The 20,083-nt window shown below is 36.6% G+C and overlaps 1 protein-coding gene across 3 annotated transcripts in view; it reads left to right on the top strand.

The window, feature by feature from the left end:
• ube4a (ubiquitination factor E4A (UFD2 homolog, yeast)) overlaps positions 1 to 19,475 on the top strand; it is a 76,951-nt gene extending 57,476 nt beyond the window's left edge. For all 3 annotated transcript variants that reach the window (XM_069894769.1, XM_069894768.1, XM_069894770.1), the window contains 4 exons: positions 5,033 to 5,213; positions 15,705 to 15,852; positions 17,012 to 17,169; positions 17,266 to 19,475. In XM_069894769.1, the coding sequence (XP_069750870.1) occupies positions 5,033 to 5,213; positions 15,705 to 15,852; positions 17,012 to 17,169; positions 17,266 to 17,398 (620 nt within the window). In that variant the 3' untranslated portion in view covers positions 17,399 to 19,475. The remainder of the gene's footprint in view (positions 1 to 5,032; positions 5,214 to 15,704; positions 15,853 to 17,011; positions 17,170 to 17,265) is intronic.
• Positions 19,476 to 20,083: the final 608 nt, after the last annotated feature.

A 20,083-nucleotide genomic window follows, 5' to 3' on the forward strand; every position in this document is an offset into this window, starting at 1 on the left:
GAGAAATAAAAGACACAAACCCTAGAGCAGACACAGAAGAAGAAGAAGACCAAGCTCTGCACAGAGGAATAGAAGGTAAAATGAATGGACAGTACATAGATTAAAAAAAATTTGAACTCCGAAAGAAGAGGAAGGTGTTTAACGGAGCAAAATTGATCCTATGGAAAAAAGGCTATAAACTTATGTTAAGATATCCAGCGGTGCTTAAAATAGTTACCCGGGGGAGCAAAACAGACTGTTTTCGGATCCAGAGAAAGCACAAGAATTTGCAGAACACCTGCAGGATAGAAAGAGAGATGAAGAGATGTAACAAGAACGAAGACAAACTACATATAAAGATGTAAAAATAATGTATAAGTAAGAACTAAAGGAGGGAAGAAAAGGGAAATAAGGGAGAAGGGGGGGCAAAAAAGAGGGGGGTTAAGAAAAAGAGAAGAAAAGAGGGGGAGCTTTGTTCTAATATGAAAAAAGTCTTTTCTGGAGGGGGTTGGGTGGGAGAGAATCACAGTCACTGTGAAATCAGTTGACACTTACAAACAGGTTCGCAGTCCGAATGGAGAGGGGAGTTGTGGTTGCCCAGCAAAGGATAAGGGGCGACTCAGATAGGGGGGGGGGAGACACTTGGGGTTAAGGGAATTTTAGATGTGGGAGTAGTTGAAATATTTTATGTTTTAGAAGTGTTGTCAGACATTGAGTTCAAAAGAGGAAAACTGAGAAATGGAAAAGGGGAATCGTGGTGAGGAAGCGGAAATGAGATGTAAACAAAGTATGAGATGGCCATGTTGAACTATATGACTATAAATATTAACGGAATACATAACCAAATCAAAAGGAAGAGTCCATTAAAATTACTGAAAAAAGAAAAAATAGATACAGCATTCGTGCAGGAAACGCAACTAACTGAAATGGAACACAATAAATTAAGGAGAGACTGGGTAGGGTACGTAACGGCAGCATCATATAATTCAAAAATGTAGCAATCAAAATAGAGGAGGAAATAATAGATCCAGCAGGGAGATATGTAATGATAAAGTGTCAGATATATTCAGAACTCTGGAATTTGGTCAATATATATGCACCTAATGAAGAGGATCAAAAGTTGGTGCAAAATATTTTTTTGAAGATTGTAGATACGCAGGGGAATATATTGATAGGAGGGGACTTTAACCTTAATTTGGATTCAAAGATGGATAAAACTGGACAAAAGACTAGCAAAAAGAACAAAATTGACAAATTTATGGTTAAATCAATGCAGGAAATGCAACTTTTGGATATATGGAGGAGACAACACCCAAAGGAGAAGTAATACTCGTATTATTTGAGTAAACATAAAACATACTCAAGGATTGACCTGTTGTCAGCCCATATCCAAGGGAGAGTTAGGAAAATGGAATATAAAGCTATATTGTTATCTGATCACTCACCCCTGTTATTAGCAATAGAACTGGAGGACATCCCACTAAGAGCATATAGATGGAGAATAAACTCCATGCTACTTAAAAGACAGGATTTTAGAGAATTTATTGAGCGCCAAATTAAAATGTACTTTGAAATAAATACGGAATCATTGAAAGACAAATTTATTTTATGGGACGCAATGAAAGCCTTCATCAGAGGGCAGATAATAAGTTATGTAACTAAGATGAAAAAGGACTACAATCGGGAAATAGAACAGCTGGAAAGGGAAATAGTAAGTACAGAAAAAGAACTAGCAACAAGGGAAGATACAACAAAAAGAAGAGAATTGGCAGACAATAAAATCAAATACAAAACACTACAACATATAAGGTGGAGCAGAACATAATGAAAATAAAGCAGAAGTATTATGAGCTAGGAGAAAAAATTCACAAAATACTAGCCTGGCAGCTTAAAACAGAACAAGCTAAAAGAATGGTATTGGCATCAAGGAAAAAGGATAAACAAATTACATATAACCCAACAGAGATCAATGAAAACTTCAAGGAATTCTACGAGCAATTATACCGAACTGAGAACGAAGGGAAAGAAAACAAAATAGATGAGTTTTTAGCTAAAATTGAACTTCCGAAATTGCAAGAAGAGGAGCGAAACAAATTGATAAAACCATTTGAAATAGAGGAAATACAGGATATATTAAAAAAGCTACCGAACAATAAAATGCCTGGGGAGGACGGACTCCCAGTAGAATTCTATAAAACATTTAAAGAGTTATTAATTCCTCCTCTCCTGGAAGTAATGAACCAGATAGAAGAAACACAAAACTTGCCAGATTCATGTAAAACAGCAATAATTACAGTAATACCAAAGACGGGGAAAGATCCACTAACATCAGCATCATATAGACCAATATCTCTATTTAACTCAGATTATAAGATAATAGCAAAACTATTAGCAAACAGATTGGCCGACTGTGTACCAAAAGTAGTAAAACTAGATCAAACTAGATTTATTAAGGAAAGACGAACAACGGATAATGTCTGAAAGTTCATTAACTTAATCCATGCAGTACAAGGAAATAAGATACCAACAGTGGCTGTTGCTTTAGATGCAGAGAAAGCCTTTGACAGGGTCGAATCGAATTATTTATTTAAAGTATTACAGAGGTTCAACCTACCAGAAAAATATATTAATTGGATTAAAGCATTATATAAGGGACCAATGGCAAAGGTGACAGTAAATGGATATATATTGAACCAATTTAAATTAAGCAGGTCAACTAGGTAGGGATGTCCACTATCTCCCTCTGTTCGCTTTAGCAATAGAACCTTTGGCAGAACTGATAAGAAAAGAAAAGCAAAGAAAATAAAAGGGATAAAAATAAAAGAGAAGGAGTATAAAATCAGTTTGTTTGCAGATGACATCATAGTATACTTAACAGAACCAGAATTATCAATAAAAGAATTACATAAGAAATTGAAGGAATATGGAGAAATATCAGGGTACAAGATCAACGCAAATAAAAGTGAAGCGATGCCATTGAATAATGTGGATTTCACATTTAAATGGCAAACACGGACTCAGTAGAATTTCTGGTGTATTTTTGTTGAATGACAACATTGTCTGACTGGTTTAATGCAACCTAGATTGTATACCTAAAATGGATGAGAGGGGGGGGGGGTGGGGGGATGGCTTGGGAGGAGGGAGGGGGGGGGAGAAAAAGTCACTGTATATGTGAAAAAGAAAAAGTGTATATCATGGCTAATGTGATTTATGGTGTGAAAAATAAAAAATTTAAAAAAAAAGGCAAACACAAGCCATCCAATACCTAGGTATTAGATTAGATAATAATTTAGGCCATCTATAAAAATTAAATTATCAGCCATTAATGAAGAAATTACAAGATGACTTAGAACATTGGAAAGATTTATCACTAACATTGATAGGAAGGGTAAATTGCATTAAAATGAACATCTTCCCAAGGAAACAATACCTATTTCAATCATTATCAATTCCCTTAACAGAGAAATTCTTCAATGAACTAAAGAGAATAAGAAGGAAATTCTTATGGAAAGGGGGGAAACCGAGGATAGCGCTAGATAAATTAACAGAATGGTACAAACAAGGTGGTTTGCAGCTACCAAACTTTAAAAATTATTATAGAGCAACACAAGTAAGATATCTATCAGATTTTTATCAAACAAGGGAAAAAACAGATTGGACCAAGATAGAGCTAGATAAAATAGGGGAGAAGATACCAGAACATATACTTTATAAATGGGATGAAAAACTGGTGCAATATAGAAGTTCACCAGTACTGCACCATTTACTCAACATTTGGAAGAAGATTCACATCGAAAGGGAAAAAAACAAATTACCAACTACCAAGATTATTATAGACGCTAAACCAACTAATCCCTTTCACAATAGATAACCTTTCCTTTAGAGAATGGGAGAGAAAAGGAATTAAAAGAATAGAAAATTGTTTTTTGGGAAATAATTTATTATCATTTGAACAAATGAAGTACAAATATGGAATAACTCATAGTACAATGTTTGCATACCACCAACTGAAAACCTACTTAAAGGACAAATTGGGAAGCAAGCTGAGGTTACCAGAAGGAAGCAGCTTTGAATATTGATTACAGACCACAATGATAATTAAAAGATTTATAACAAACATGTACATCAAGCTGCAAGAGAAAGAAAATGATGAAATAAGCTATAAACCCAAACAAAAGTGGGAAAAGGATCTAAACATAAAGATAAAAAATGAAATATGGGAAAAGTTATGCTCTGGAACGATGAGAAATATAATAAATATGAGATTATGCATGATACAATATAATTGGTTACACGCCCCAAAAGTTAAATAAATGGGACCCAACAGTATCAGATAGATCTTTTTGCTGTAAGAAGGAAACGGGAACAACAGTACATACAATTTGGGCATGTGAGAAAGTAAAAAAATTTTGGGAAGATCTAAATCAGATATTAAATAAAATCACAAAAAGCAACATACCAAAAAATCCAGAGATCTTTCTTCTAAGTAAAGATTTAGGCCTTAAACTGGATGAAGCGCAAAAAAGATTTATTATGATAGCCTTAGCTTTCGCAAAAAAATGTATAATGTCAACTTTGAAATCAGAAGAGGGCCTGAGAGTACAGCAATGGTACATGGAAATGAATAAATGTATTCCATTGGAAAAAATAACATGTAATTTAAAAAATAAAGTCGCATTATTTGAACAAATTTGGGAACCGTATTTGGAACACAACAGAGATGGACCTCCACCCCCTAAAATGATAGAATGAGAAGAAGACGAAATGAACTGACCCAGTGTGTAAAAGTAGATGACACAATTTTCTTGTTTATTTTCATTGTGTGATGACATTGTTTAATGGTTTTATTGTATATGTTGAACATTTAAAGGGTTTGGAGGGGGGTGGGAAGGAAGGAGGGAAGGGAGGGGAAAAAAGGGGAGAAAATGACACTGTGTATATTCAAGAAGGAATTGTTTGTGTGTATTTTGATTAATATGGTTTATAGTGTGAAAAATAATAAAATTTAAAAACAGTGATTGGTTTAGTTACCTACCATAATTCTCTGTGACAGAAATCAAGGCCTTGTGTGTGCATCCTATCCTTGCTGAACGGATCATCTCAATGCTGAATTACTTCCTTCAGCACTTAGTGGGGCCTAAAATGGGTGCCCTTAAAGTAAAGGATTTCAGTGAATTTGACTTTAAGCCTCAACAATTGGTGTCTGACATTTGCACCATCTACTTGAACTTAGGGTAAGTGACAACAGTTCAACAAAATGTAATTCAGTCTTAGAAAATATATGGGACATAAGTCTCTAAAATAGAAAATGCCAGTTTTATACTTGATTATTAAAGACAAAGATTTATAACAAATAAGATTCTGTAAAATAGACAATGGCTATCTGTTATGTTATTCTTTTCCATACCTTCAGATTGTAACAACTATTAGCATTAAAGACCATAGAAAAGATTCATGCAAGTAGTATTTGCCATTTTCTGAATTTGATTTCCCAGTGGCAATTTGTTTATAATTTTAATGTAATTGAACTTCATTCTTGAGGTGTTAAATTAAACAGAGAGTTCAGTTTGTGCACAAAGTTTAGTGTGTTCTAAAAGAGCACGGAAAAGAAATTCAACGCTCAATTGATTGTTTCTCCAATCTATAAGGTGGTCAAACTAGCCAGTTGTAGGTTGGTATAAGAGCAATTGGGAATGGCTGTAGCACATTATCTTCTTCAGACTCCACTTTAATAAGAGTTGTGGCACATAGGATGAAACTTCCTATTGTTATGAGTCCAAAGGACCCCAAAACCCACCAGAAACAGACATTCACTAAGACAAGTGGTTATTAAAAGAAAAGTTGTTTTTAATCAACTTTAAACATGAAAATAGAATCAAACTTTAATTTATACTATATACTAACCCAAATTATCCCCATCTAATTCTAAATGGATGTGTATTTAATGTGATGTGTAAATTCAACAAAAGTTCTTTGGTTCACATTTCAATCTCACTTCTTCCAAGTTCTCTAGTTGCAGGCAATCACCATACTGTGCACAAAAATTAACATGTATAAAGTTCACCAGGCTTGGTGCTTGAAAGGTAAATGTTTACCGCTCACGAAAGTTCTTGTAGGGTTTGCAGAGAGAGATATTTGTTGCTCCAGGACTTCCACAACTGAGGTACAATCATTAGTCACCTCAACGTGATGGAGTAGTGGCCGGTTGGGAAAACCAGCCCTCTCCAGGAAAAAAAGGAAAAAAAAGTTAGGAAAAAGCAAAGCATAACAAAAATAGAGTACAAGAAATAGAAGATAAAGATACAGAGAAGAGAAAGAAGATGGCTTCCAAGATGGAGAAAGTAGGAACAACTGGAAAAAAAAGAAGTAAAATAGTCGCCGGAGAAGAAAGAAGGCCTTACCTGCAGGAAGGAACAGGATGCTGTGGTGACGAGGAGCGCCCGACCCTCGAGGTCAGTACCTGCCCTTCAGAGTTGTGACCCACCAGCTGGTGCACTACACAAATGGCTCTCGGAGCCAAACAAAAGTGCGCAACTGCGCAATCAGAGAAGAAAGAGGACACCGGCGGGAGGGGAGGGGGGATCAACAGAGGAGTGGGCTGTCACAGACTGAGCAGCTGAGGGACGCCCAACACCAGGGCTCTCAGCTGGAGGATAAGGAAAACAGCAGAAGAGGGTGCGACGAAACAGACGTGGAAGACATCCGGAGGGAAGATCGACAAGAAGACCAACGTCCGGAAGCACAACAGATGAGCAGCCCAGGAGGGGAGGACCAGCAACAAGAGGCCCGACAAAGAGATACAAGCAGCTCATCAGGAAAAACAGAAGAGACACAGACACAAAGAAGAGAAGAAGAAGACACAAACACACATACAAATACAGAAGAAGAGGAAGAAGACCAAGATCTTCACAGAGAAATAGAAGGTAAAACTGATGGACAAAGAGAAATAGAAGGTAAAACTGATGGACAAAGAGAAATAGAAGGTAAAACTGATGGACAAAGAGAAATAGAAGGTAAAACTGATGAACAGAATATAGATAGTCTTTTTTGAAGAACAAATGAGATCAGTAAAGGAATAGTTTTCATTAGAGTTTAATGCAATTAAAAGGAACAGAAGATAAAATGTAAAGGTTAGAACTGGTAATGACAGAAATAGGGAAAAGAGTAGAGAATGTGGAAGAGCGGGAAATGGCTGTAGAAATGGAAGTGAATGACTTAAGAGAAAAATTGGAAGAAAGTGACAAAAAAAATTAAAGAACACAAGAGTTTTATCGCAGAAAATTGATATGTTGGAAAATTATAGTAGGCGAAACAACATAAAAATAGTGAGCCTGAAGGAGGGTGAAGAAGGCACAGACATGAAGGAATTTATAAAAGGATGGATCCTGAAGGTCCTGAACGACAGAAATGTAGGAAGAAATGGAAATAGAAAGGACACACAGAACATTAGCTCCGAAACCACAGACACATCAAAAACCAAGATCCGTCTTAGTAAAATTTTTGAGATACATGACAAGAGAAAATATACTGGAACAGGCAAAAAATAAAATTAGAGACGATAATAAACCATTGGAATACAAGGGTCAAAAAATATTTTTTTTACCCAGACATAACCATATAACCATTTGCGGAGTGGAAACAGGCCATGTTGGCCTTACGAGTCTGCACCGGTTCACTGATTTTGTGTGCCCTCTTCAGGCATTGGTCCCGGTAGATCTTCATTCAATAACGATGGACGAATTCAATGCAGGTGGAATCAGTCGTAGAAATGTTTGTTAACAGGTCCAATCTTGACTTGGGCCTGTACCCCATCAGCATCTGCACTGAACTGCGTGTAGCTGTAGTTTGTGAAACAAGATTGATTGAAGTGGGTTTTCAATTGCTTGTTTTAGAGTTAAATTGTGATGGAATAAAAATAAATCAACTTTTGCTTTAAAGTTTAAATTAATTAGAAGTGGCTCAGTTTGTGATTGTCAGTTCCACACTTTTGGTGCCTCTTTTGAATTATTTCCCTGACCAGTATATTGCAGGGTCACCTCCAGCTATCCAAAATCACTTCCGACTTTGAAAGCATGCAATTATGTAATACTCTTACTAGGTTTAAGTCGAGGAATGGAGTCTCAGCCTCACTTCCAAACCCCAGCTTCACCCACCAAAGGAAGAAATCCACCATATTTTCTATTAGTCCAAGTTCGTCTTATAAGTTTTGAATTCTTAAAGAGGAGGAAGGAATTTAATACAGCAAAATAAACTTTATGGAAAAAAGGTTACAAATTCATATTAAGACATCTAGCAGTGCTTAAAATATTTATACCCCGAGAGCAAAACAGACTGTTGTCTGATCCAGAGAAAGCACAAGAATTTGCAGAACATTTGCAGGACAGGAGAAGAGATGTAACAAGAATGAAGAACGACGATAAGGTATATATAACGAGATAAAAACAATGTATATGTAAAGAACTAAAGAGGGAAAAGAGAAGGGGAGTAAGGGCGGGGGGAAGGAAAGTGAGAGCTTTGTTATATGTGTTTTTTTTTAAAGTGTTTTCTGGAGAGGGCTGGGTGGAGGGGGAATAACTGTCACTGCAAAATCAGTTGACGCTGCGAACAAGATCCCAACCCAAATGAAAAGGGGAGTTGTGGTTACCCGCCAAGGGGTATGGGGCAACTCAGAGAGGGGGGGAAATTTTGGGGTTCAGGTATTAGTGGATGTGGGTTACTTTATGTTTTAAATGTGTTGTCGTACATTAAGTGTAATAAGAGAAAACTAAGAAATGAAAATGGGGAAAAGAGGGATGGAGATGGAAAAGAGATGTATGCAAGGTATAAGATGGCCATGTTGAACTATATGACTATAAACATTAATGGAATACATAACCAAATTAAAAGGAAGAGGCAACTAAATTTATTGAAGGAGGGAAAAATACATATAGCATTTGTGCAGGAAACGCATCTAACTGAAGCGGAACATAACAAATTAAAGAGAGACTGGGTAGGACGCATAACGGCAGCATCCTATAATTCAAAAGCTAGAGGTGTAGTCATACTAGTTAACAAAAATGTACCAATCAAAATAGAGGAGGAAATAATAGATCCGTCAGGGAGGTATGCAATGATAAAGTGTCAGATATACTCAGAATTTTCAAATTTGCTCAATATATAAGCACCTAACGAGGAGGATCAAAAGTTTATGCAGAATATTTTTTTGAAGATTGCAAACACACAAGTAAATATATTGATAGGAGGAGATTTTATCCTTAATTTGGACCCAATGTTAGATAAAACTGGACAAAAGACAAGTAAAAAGAATAAAGTAGCCAAATTTATGGTTAAATCAATGCAGGAAATGAAATTATGGATATATGGAGGAGGCAAAAGAGAAGGAATTTTCATATTATTCGAGTAGGAACAAAACTTACTTAAGGATTAATATGTTTTTGTTGTCAGCCCATTTTCAAGGGAGAGTTAGGAAAACAGTATAAAGCTAGACTACTATCAGATCATTCACCCCTATTATTAGTAATAGAACTGGAGGACATCCCACCAAGAACATATAGATGGCGGTTAAACTCCATGCTACTTAAAAGAAAGGAATTTAGGGAATTTATTGAACGCCAAATTAAAACATTTTGAAATAAACACAGGATCAGTGAAAGACAAATTTATATTATGGGACGCAAAGAAAGCCTTCATTGGAGGGCAGGTAATAAGTTATGTAACTAAGATGAAAAAGGATTACAATCAGGAAATAAAGCAGTTGGAAAGGGAGACAGTAAGTACAGAAAAGGAATTAATAAAAAGGGATGATGTAACGAAAAGGAGACAATTGACGGACAAAAAAATTAAATACGAAATATTACAAACTTACAAGGTGGAGAAGAACATGAGGAAAACAAAGCAAAAATATTACGAACTGGGAGAAAAAACACATCAAATATTAGCCTGGCAACTTAAAATAGAACAAGCTAAAAGAACGATACTGGCATCAAGGAAAAAGGACAAACAAATTACATATAACCCAACAGAGATTAATAAAAGTTTTAAGAAATTTTATGAACAATTGTATCAAACTGAGAACGAGGGGAAAGATGATAAAATAGAGGAATTTTTAGCTAAAATTGAACTGCCGAAATTGCAAGAAGAGGTCAAAGCAAACTAATAAAACCATTTGAAATAGAGGAAGTACAGGATATATTAAAAATACTGCCGAACAAGGATGGATTTCCAATAGAATTTTATAAAACATTTAAAGAGTTATTGATTCCTCCTCTCCTGGAAGTAATGAACCAGATAGAAACACAAAACTTGCCAAATTCATGTAAGACAGCAATAATTACAGTAATACCAAAGACGGGGAAGAATCCACTAACACTAACATCATATATAGACCAATATTTCTACTTACCTCAGACTATAAGATATTAGCAAACAGACTGGCCGATTGTATACCTAAAATAGTAAAACAAGATCAAACTGGATTTATTAAGAAAAGACGAACAGCGGACAATGTCTGCAAACTTATTAATCTAATCCATGCAGTTCAAGGAAATAAGAAACCAACAGCGGCTGTTGCTTGAGACACAGAAAAAACCTTTGACAGAGTAGAATGGAATTACTTATTTAAAGTATTACAGAAGTTCAATCTACCAGAAAAATATAATTAGATTAAAGCATTGTATAATGGACCGTTGGCAAAGATAGCAGTAAATAGATATGTATCGAGTCACTTTAAATTAAGTAGGTCAACTAGACAGGGATGTCCATTATCCCCCTCATTGTTCGCCTTAGCAATACAACCTTTGGCAGAACTGATCAGAATAGAAAATAAAATAAAAGGGATAAAAATAAAGGAGAAGGAGTATAAAATCAACTTATTTGCAGATGACATCATAGTATACCTAACAGAACCAGAGGTATCAGTAAAAGAATTACACAAGAAATTGAAGGAATATGGAGAAATATCGGGGTACAAGATCAATGCAAACAAAAGTGAAGTGATGCCAATGAGTACTGCGGATTATACAGAATTTAAAAAAGAATCACCATTTAAATGGCATGCACAAGCAATCCGATACCTAGGTATCAGGTTAGATAATAACTTAAGGCACTTGTACAAACTAAATTATCAGCCACTAATAAAGAAATTGCAGGAAGACTTAGAACATTGGAAAGAATGACCGCTAACGTTGATAGGGAGGGTAAACTGCATTAAAATGATCATGTTTCCAAGGATACAATACTTATTTCAAACATTACCAATTCCCTTAACAGAAAAATTCTTTAAGGAACTAAAGAGAATAATAAGGAAATTCTTGTGGAAAGGGAGGAATCCAAGTGTAGCGTTAGATAAATTAGCAGAGAGGTATAATCAAGGTGGTTTACAGTTACCAAATTTTAGAAATTATTATAGAGCCGCACAATTGAGGTATTTATCAGATTTTCACCAGACAAGGGTAAAACCAGACTGGACTAAGAGAACTAGATAAAATAGGGGATAAGGTACCGGAACATATACTTTATAAATGGGATGAAAAGCTGGTGCAATATAAAAACTCACCAGTACTGCATCATTTACTTAATATATGGAAGAAGATCCACTTGAAAAGGAAAAAAAACGAATGATCAAATACCAAAATTAATATTGATGCAAAATCCACTAATCTCTTTTACAATAGACAGTCTTTCCTTTAGAGAATGGGAGATAAAAGGAATTAAAAGAATAGAAAATTGTTTTTTGGGAAATAATTTAATAACATTTGAACAGTTGAAGTACAAATATGGAATAACTCATGGTACAATGTTTGCATATCATCAATTGAAAGCTTATTTAAAGGATAAATTGGGAAACAGCTTGAGATTACCTGAAGGAAGCAGCTTTGAATACATGATTACAGACACAATGATAATCAAAAGATTTAGAAACATAGAAACATAGAAGATAGGAGCAGGAGTAGGTCATTCGACCCTTCGAGCCTGCTCCGCCATTCAACGAGATCATGGCTGATCTTAAAGTTCAGTACCCCGTCCCCGCCTTCTCTCCGTAACCTTATACTGAAGAAATATATCTAATTCCCTCTTAAATAGATTTAATGAACCTGCCTCTACTGCCCTCTGTGGCAATGAATTCCACAGATTCACCACCCTCTGAGTATAGAAATTCCTCCTCATCTCGGTCCTAAATGGTTTGCCTATTATCCTCAAACCATGGCCCCGGGTTCTGGATTTTCCCATCATTGGAAACATCCCATCTGCATCCATTCTGTCCAGTCCTGCCAGAATTTTATATGTCTCTATGAGATCCCCTAAACTCGAGGGAGTACAATCCCAATTTGCGCAATCTTTCCTCATAAGTCATTCCTGCCATTCCAGGTATCAGCCTGGTGAATCGCCTCTGCACTCCCTCCATTGCAAGAACATCCTTCCTTAGCTAAGGTGACCAAAACTGCACACAATACTCCAGGTGTGGTCTCACCAAGGCCCTGTACAGCTGCAGTAAGGTATCCTTGTTCCTATACTCAAACCCTCTTTATATGAAGGCCAACATACCATTTGCCTTTTTAACCACCTGCTGTACCTGGATGCTCGCCTTCAGAGACTGATGTACAAGTACCCCTAGGTCTCTCTGCACCTCCCCATCTCTTAATCTATTGCCATTATCATTTATAACCAACATGTACATTAAGCTGCAAGATGAGGAAAATGAAATAAATTAAACCTAAGCAGAAGTGGGAAAAGGATCTAAACATAAAAATAAAAAATGAAGTATGGGAAAAGTTATGTTCTGGAACTATGAAGAATATAATAAACACAAGGTTATGCATGATACAGTATAATTTGTTACACAGGGTATATATTAATCCTCAAAAATTAAAAAAATGGAATTCAACATCAGATTGATGTTTTCGCTGTAAAAAGGAAATGGGAACAACATTACATGCAACTTGGGCATGTACGAAAGTAAATGTGTTTTGGGAAGAATTAAATCAGATACTAATAAAATTACAAAAAATAACATACCAAAAAAACCATGGATATTTCTTTGAAGTAACATATGAAGTAGAGAATTAGGCCTCAAATTGGATAAAGTGCAAAAAAAATCCATTATGATAGCCTTAGCGATAGCAAACAAATGTATAATGTCAACTTGGAAAATGGAAGAAAGCTCGAGTTTACAGCAATGGTACATGGAAATTAATAAATGTATTCCATTTATTTAAAAATAAAGTCACAATGTTTGAACAAATTTGAGAACCATACATGGAACATATCAGAGAGACCTTGCCTATGACCTCCATCCCCTAAAATGAGAATGAAAATGATAAGACAAAACGATTGTATTCAGTGTTAATAAATAATGACGCATTTTTCTTGTTTATTTTCCTTTGTGTGAAAATATTGCTTTATGGTTTTATTATATTGTATATGTTGAATATTTATGGGTTTTGGCGGGGGGTGGGTAGAGGGGAGGGGGGAAAGGGGTGAAAAGACCACTGTGTAAATTTAATGTGATACGTTTGTACATATTTTGGTTGATATGGTTCACAGTGTGAAAAATGAAAAAATTATTTTAAAAAAATGTCTCGCTGATGAAACTTGCCCCATCAGGGTCTTCTAGATGGTAACCTCTTTCTTCAAGTTACCACAGAGTTCCATTCCTTCCTCTTCTTCTTTCTTCTTTGGCTTGGCTTCACGGACGAAGTTTAATGGAGGGGTAATGTCCACATCAGCTGCAGGCTTGTTTGTGGCTGACAAGTCCGATGCGGGACAGGCAGACACGGTTGCAGCAGTTGCAAGGGAAAATTGGTTGGTTGGGGTTGGGTGTTGGGTTTTTCCTCCTTTGTCTTTTGCCAGTGAAGTGGCCTCTGCGGACTTCTTCAAAGGAGGTTGCTGCCCGCCGAACTGTGAGGCGCCAAGATGCACGGTTTGAGGCGATATCAGCCCACTGGTGGTGGTCAATATGGCAGGCACCAAGAGATTTTTTTAGGCAGTCCTTGTACCTCTTTGGTGCACCTCTGTCTTGGTGGCCAGTGGAAAGCTCGCCATAAAACACTATCTTGGGAAGGCGATGGTTCTCCATTCTGGAGATGTGACCTACCCAGCGCAATTGGGTCTTCAGCAGCGTGGATTCGATGCTGTTGGCCTCTGCCATCTCGAGTACTTCGATGTTGGTGATGAAGTCGCTCCAATTAATGTTGAGGATGGAGTGGAGACAACGCTGGTGGAAGCGTTCTAGGAGTCGTAGGTGATGCCGGTAGAGGACCCATGATTCGGAGCCGAACAGGAGTGTGGATATGACAACGGCTCTGTATACGCTAATCTTTGTGAGGTTTTTCAGTTGGTTGTTTTTCCAGACTCTTTTGTGTAGTCTTCCAAAAGCGCTATTTGCCTTGGCGAGTCTGTTGTCTATCTCGTTGTCGATCCTTGCATCCGATGAAATGGTGCAGCCAAGATAGGTAAACTGGTTGACCGTTTTGAGTTTTGTGTGCCTGATGGAGATGTGGGGGGGCTGGTAGTCATGGTGGGGAGCTGGCTGATGGAGGACCTCAGTTTTCTTCAGGCTGACTTCCAGGCCAAACATTTTGGCAGTTTCCGCAAAACAGAACGTCAAGCGCTGAAGAGCTGGCTCTGAATGGGCAACTAAAGCCTTCGACACCGTGAGTAGGAAAGGGCTTTGGCAAATACTAGAGCGCCTCGGATGCTCCCCAAAGTTCCTCAACATGGTTATCCAACTGCACGAAAACCAACAAGGTCGGGTCAGATACAGCAATGAGCTCTCTGAACCCTTCTCCATTAACAATGGCGTGAAGCAAGCATGATGCTGAAACAAGCCATGAAAGCCATGAAAGCCATGAAAGACCTCAACAATGAAGACGCTTTTTACATCCGGTACCGCATGGATGGCAGTCTCTTCAATCTGAGGCGCCTGCAAGTTCACACCAAGACACAAGAGCAACTTGTCCATGAACTACTCTTTGCAGACGATTCCTTCCTCTATTTTAAGAGAAACATCAGACAGATAGCACTTCCAGCCATCTACTGCTCTGGAACTTGTTTTCATCAGTTTCAAATAGTTTTCCCTGGATTGCACTTTTAGTCACTTGTCAGTGTCCCACACACTGACTGACTGAGCTGTTAACTCAACTCTCTCTCTCTTCGAAATGAAACTCCAAAGAGAGCATGTGACTCGTGTCTTGCAAAAACCCCCACCTTCTCCAGCAAAACAACAGGAGTTCTTTCTTCTCAAGTTGTCATTTTAGGTAAACAATCCAGAATTGACCTTTCTGTGAGTATTTTGCAGAAAGGGCATTGACGCAATGGTCAAGCATTTTATGATTTCAGTTCAACTAACACCTACTCGTGAAAGGTGCTTACATTCTCCAGAGATCTTGCAATGTGAATTCTTCAGTCTTTCAAATAAGATCTGTTTTAAAATGTGTGTATGTATGTGACCGACTCTAAATCTTATAAATTCTCCCCAAATATTAATATTCTTACAATATAATGACTTTTATTTTAACACTAATGTGGGATTTCATTTGTTTAAAATCACTAACAATGCCTTCGTCCATGTCTGAATTTAGTTTTAATTATTTCATAAGCAAGCAATTATAAAGTCTTTTCTTTAACTTTGCCTGATATTTGGGATTTAAAAACCAAGCAAATTATTTGAAAAGTCTATGGCTACCATAATTTTAATTGTTAACTTTCCCCTTCTCTTCCTCCATCAGGGTGAAAGAGAATTTCTGCGCAACAGTGCCAAAGGATGGCCGCTCCTATTCCCCTATGTTATTTGCACAGACGGTGAGGGTATTGAAAAAGATCAACACACCTGGCAATATGATCATGGCATTCAGTGAGTTGGCTGATAAAATAAAGGTATGTATATTGTGTTCTCAGTGTGTCATATATTTTATTAAGTGGTTTGATTTGTCAGTAAGTGATAAAGACAGTCTATAATATGCCTGGTAGATACACAGCCTTTGAGGTCCACATTATGATTGACATAACATCTTAAAATAGCATTTGAGAATATCTGGCAACAATAAGATGGTGTTTTAGATGTTTTGGCTCTCATGCATTCATAGATAACCATCCTGCCAAATGTTAATACAGAAAAAAGAACATTGTAAGGGTCTACTATAGAATGGCTCCAAGTGACATTGGAAGTTGCTTGGGCAGGAAAGATCAGAATGAACAAGAGGGAATGGGAGAAGAGGATAATCCACATCTTAATGAACATGTTAGGTCAAGCATAAATGAAAAACACAGTTGGCTTCATGTAAACTGATCATCTCGGCCCTGCATCTTAATAAGATTTCTTCAGTGGGTGGTCAGGCAACATCTGTTGAAAGAGAAATTATTAGTGTTTGTCAGAACTGTGGAAAAGGTCTCCTCTAAGTTGGAGAAACCAAATGCAGATTTGGTGATTGTTTTGCAAAGCACCTGCAATGGTAACTCAGTGCCTGCCTTTTTAATTCACCATCCCACTCTGACATTTCTGTTTGTGGCCTCCTACATTGTTGTAGTGAAGCCAAGGTGAACTTGTGGGACTTTGGTTATATCTGAGCAAACAGAAACTTTCCAGCCTGGATATTGAATTCTCCAACATTAGGTAATTTTCTCTTGCTCGTTGTCCATTTTAGAACTGGCCATTTCTCCCCCCAAAATGGTCTGTTGGACAGCTCTGCTATTAGCTATATGTAATGCAAATATAATTAGCTTTGAAATGCTACATTAGCATATTTCGTCTCGCCAGAGATTATTCCCCTTGTGACCCATTCCTCTCCTTCCATTGCACTGAAAACTATTTTCTCTTTCCCAATTCTACAAATGGTCTTTGATCCGAATCATTAACTGTTCAACTTTCTACAGACGTTGCCTGATTTATTCACTATTCACATCATTTTTTGTTGTCTTTTCGGTCTTTGTTCCATGTCTTAAGTTTGCCATTCCAATACTGCATAAGTTTAGGGATGTTGCTCCTTTTTGCTGTGGTGCCATTCTTGGTTACTGATTATATTAATCTGTCAATTAGTCACTTGCAGACCTGCAACAGCAGGAAGAGGAGACATTTGTAGATGCACCAGATGAATTCCTGGACCCAATAATGAGTACACTAATGAGTGATCCAGTTATACTGCCATCCTCCCGGGTGACAGTTGACAGGTCAACCATAGCTAGGCACCTCCTCAGGTAAGCCATTTATTTGTATGGTTCACAGTTGATTAATGTATTTTGAGAGACAAATTTAATCTCTATTCTTTGCTTTTTTTTCTTGTTTTGTTTTAGTGACCAAACAGACCCATTTAATCGTAGCCCACTCACAATGGATCAGATTAAAGCAAACACTGAAATAAGAGAAAGAATTCAGAAGTGGCTGGCAGAAATGAAACGACAGAAGGATCAAAATGGGCACAGCTAGAACGATAAAGCAATAAAACAATGAAGCACACAGTTATGGAACATTTACAAATGTCTGGAATTGTCTACTGTAACAGGACTATCCAGGGACTGTATATTATGACATATCTTAATCCATCTTCACAACCCTTGTTTAGTACGAATCAATTTAATGGAATGTTCTTGTAACTGTGCAAGAGTTTGGCCCAGCACAGTTTCATTTTTGTTCTTAACTAGCCAACTGCCACCAATAGCAATCATACTCAATCTTTTCCTATTGAGTTGACTGATTGGAAATTGGTACTTAGAGAAGACCTATAACATAAGTTGAATGACTGAATAGTTCGTAACTAACAAAATGGTTGTTTGGGTTGTTGATATATTTTGTGACCTTGAAATTATGTTGTGCACTATTAATCTTCAATCTTTTTTGCTTCTGTAAAATTCCCTCTCTAATTGTTTCAGTGGGCCTGTTAACTTATTCTATTTGCTAGAAAATCCACTTAAATAGCAGAAAAGGGAGTTTGCTAGCTTCTATAGCACAACATAATTTCCAGGCCTATGTTTTTTATTTCTCTGTAAAATATCGAATCACTTTTAAAAAAAAATAAAACATTAACTGGATGATTAATTATCCAGCTAGAAGAATGTTATAGGGGTGTAAAATGGGAAGCAGCTAATTGTAATACACCAGCATTGGTGATCTTGGTCTTTATTAACTGTATGGCTCAAGACTAGCTCCATTGTTCCTCAAAAGGTTTGGGGAAACAAAATCAACAGATGCTGGATCTTGCATGCCAGGATTTTCATCGAGGAACATCAAATTGTACCTTTTTCAGTTGATACCAAACATCAGCATTTTCCCCAAACATCTGCAAATCTTGCACACTGAGAGCCCAAGCCCATAACTTCTACAAAACAAAAAAATTATAGTTTTTGTCCATGTGTTTAATGTACAGAAATAAATCAATTATATTGTCTAATGATCAATATAGTTTGTAGAATGCTCAATAAATTAAATAAATAGCTCTATTCCCTGACATACAAGCCCAATGATAAATTAACTCCTGGAACCACTCCACCCTATGGATGCCCATCTGTACAAAAACAAAACCTCAAGCATCTGAATTTGCTTTGGCCACTTCATAAAAATGTTTCCATTTTATGATACTTTTTCTCCTAAAGATTGCAATATAAAGGATAAAGGCTTATTGTGTCTGTAAGAGAATTTTGATAATTTTCTAACAGAAAATTTTGTTCATATTGCAGACTGTATTCTCTCTGCTCTTCCAACTCAATAGCTGAAAAGATTAGCTATCATTAACTGCTTAGTTCCAAGTCATTAGTTTCATTAATAATAATGGATATTGGTTATGTAAGTTAGTACTAGTATAAGTGAACATTAATTATATTGGGTTAATTCAGACAATGCCATCAGGAATTTGGATGCCCAACCTTATGGAAATATTCTGGTCAAAGTCAGGAAAATGATTGTTTAATTTTTTTCCCACACAAACAGCAAATCATCTGTAACCTTTGAGAAGCCAATCTAAAGAAAGGAGAAGGTTATTTAATGTATTTGGTATTCTTTACATTTTAAAAAGTGCTATAGATTTGTATGTCATAAAAGTAACAAAATAATGTTTGTTGAAATGTGTTTATGTATCTTCTGGTACATGGGTGAAGGTTTGCAATGATGGGCCAGAGCTGAGTAGCTTTGATCTGCAGGTTTCAAAACACTCTGGCCTTGCCTTCATCACTTGATTTTTAATTTATGCGCACAGATTTTAAATTTGTTGCCCCAATTATTGCCTTAACTTGCTGGTTATGTGCTATCACAGGCCACATGTTCTGTTGAGCTGGGACACACCAATCTTTCCCTTTTAGCCCCTTCAAGGAAAATTTGACAGGATTTTCCCTTGAATTTTTATGCTTTCACTTTCTTATAAATGGTTTGAGTGTGTTTTTTTGTATAGAGATTTATGGAGATAGGGATTGGAAGAACCACAGAACGCAAAGATGTGATTCATTATTTTCAGTTGTAGAGGAACTCTTGCTTACTGTAAGATTAAAGTATCCTTTACTATTGTTAAAGTGAACTTGATCTTGTGTCCTCATTCATTTGAAAAGAGAAGGCTGTAAATTTACACACCTTAGTCAAGTTAACCAAGTATAAATCCCTTTCACTTCTTGGACATCTAGCTTTTTGTGGTATACTTATTGAAGAGACTGACTTTGTCAGTGATATCTGGTGAAAGTTCATCGACTTGAAACATTAACTGTTGATCTCTCTCCTTGGATGTTTTCTGACCTGCATAGTTTTTGCAGCATTTTCTGGGTTTTTTTTTTTGATTTCCAGCATCTGTAGTGTTTTGCTTTTGGAATATTTTTATTTGCATGTGAACATTATTTGAATTGAGAAGTGGGTGGCAACTATTAGTTTGAATTATTTTAACAATCGAATAGAAGTTTTTATTTATTTTTCATAAATTGCTTTAAGATTTGAATTATAAAGGGATGAGCAAAATGTTTTTACAGCTTTTCCACTCCTTGGTGTTTTCATTAGTCTGTTCACAATTGCACCTTTAACAATATGCAAAAAAGACTGAGATTAAAACTCCAGTTGTGATTTCATAGCTTCAGAGGTGTGGTTACTTAGTTATCCTCTGCTGTTATGATATCCAAGTAGATTGTAGAGGGCAGGTAC

The sequence above is a fragment of the Narcine bancroftii genome, chromosome 8, assembly GCF_036971445.1.
Source record: "Narcine bancroftii isolate sNarBan1 chromosome 8, sNarBan1.hap1, whole genome shotgun sequence".
Classification (NCBI taxonomy): Eukaryota; Metazoa; Chordata; class Chondrichthyes; order Torpediniformes; family Narcinidae; genus Narcine; species Narcine bancroftii.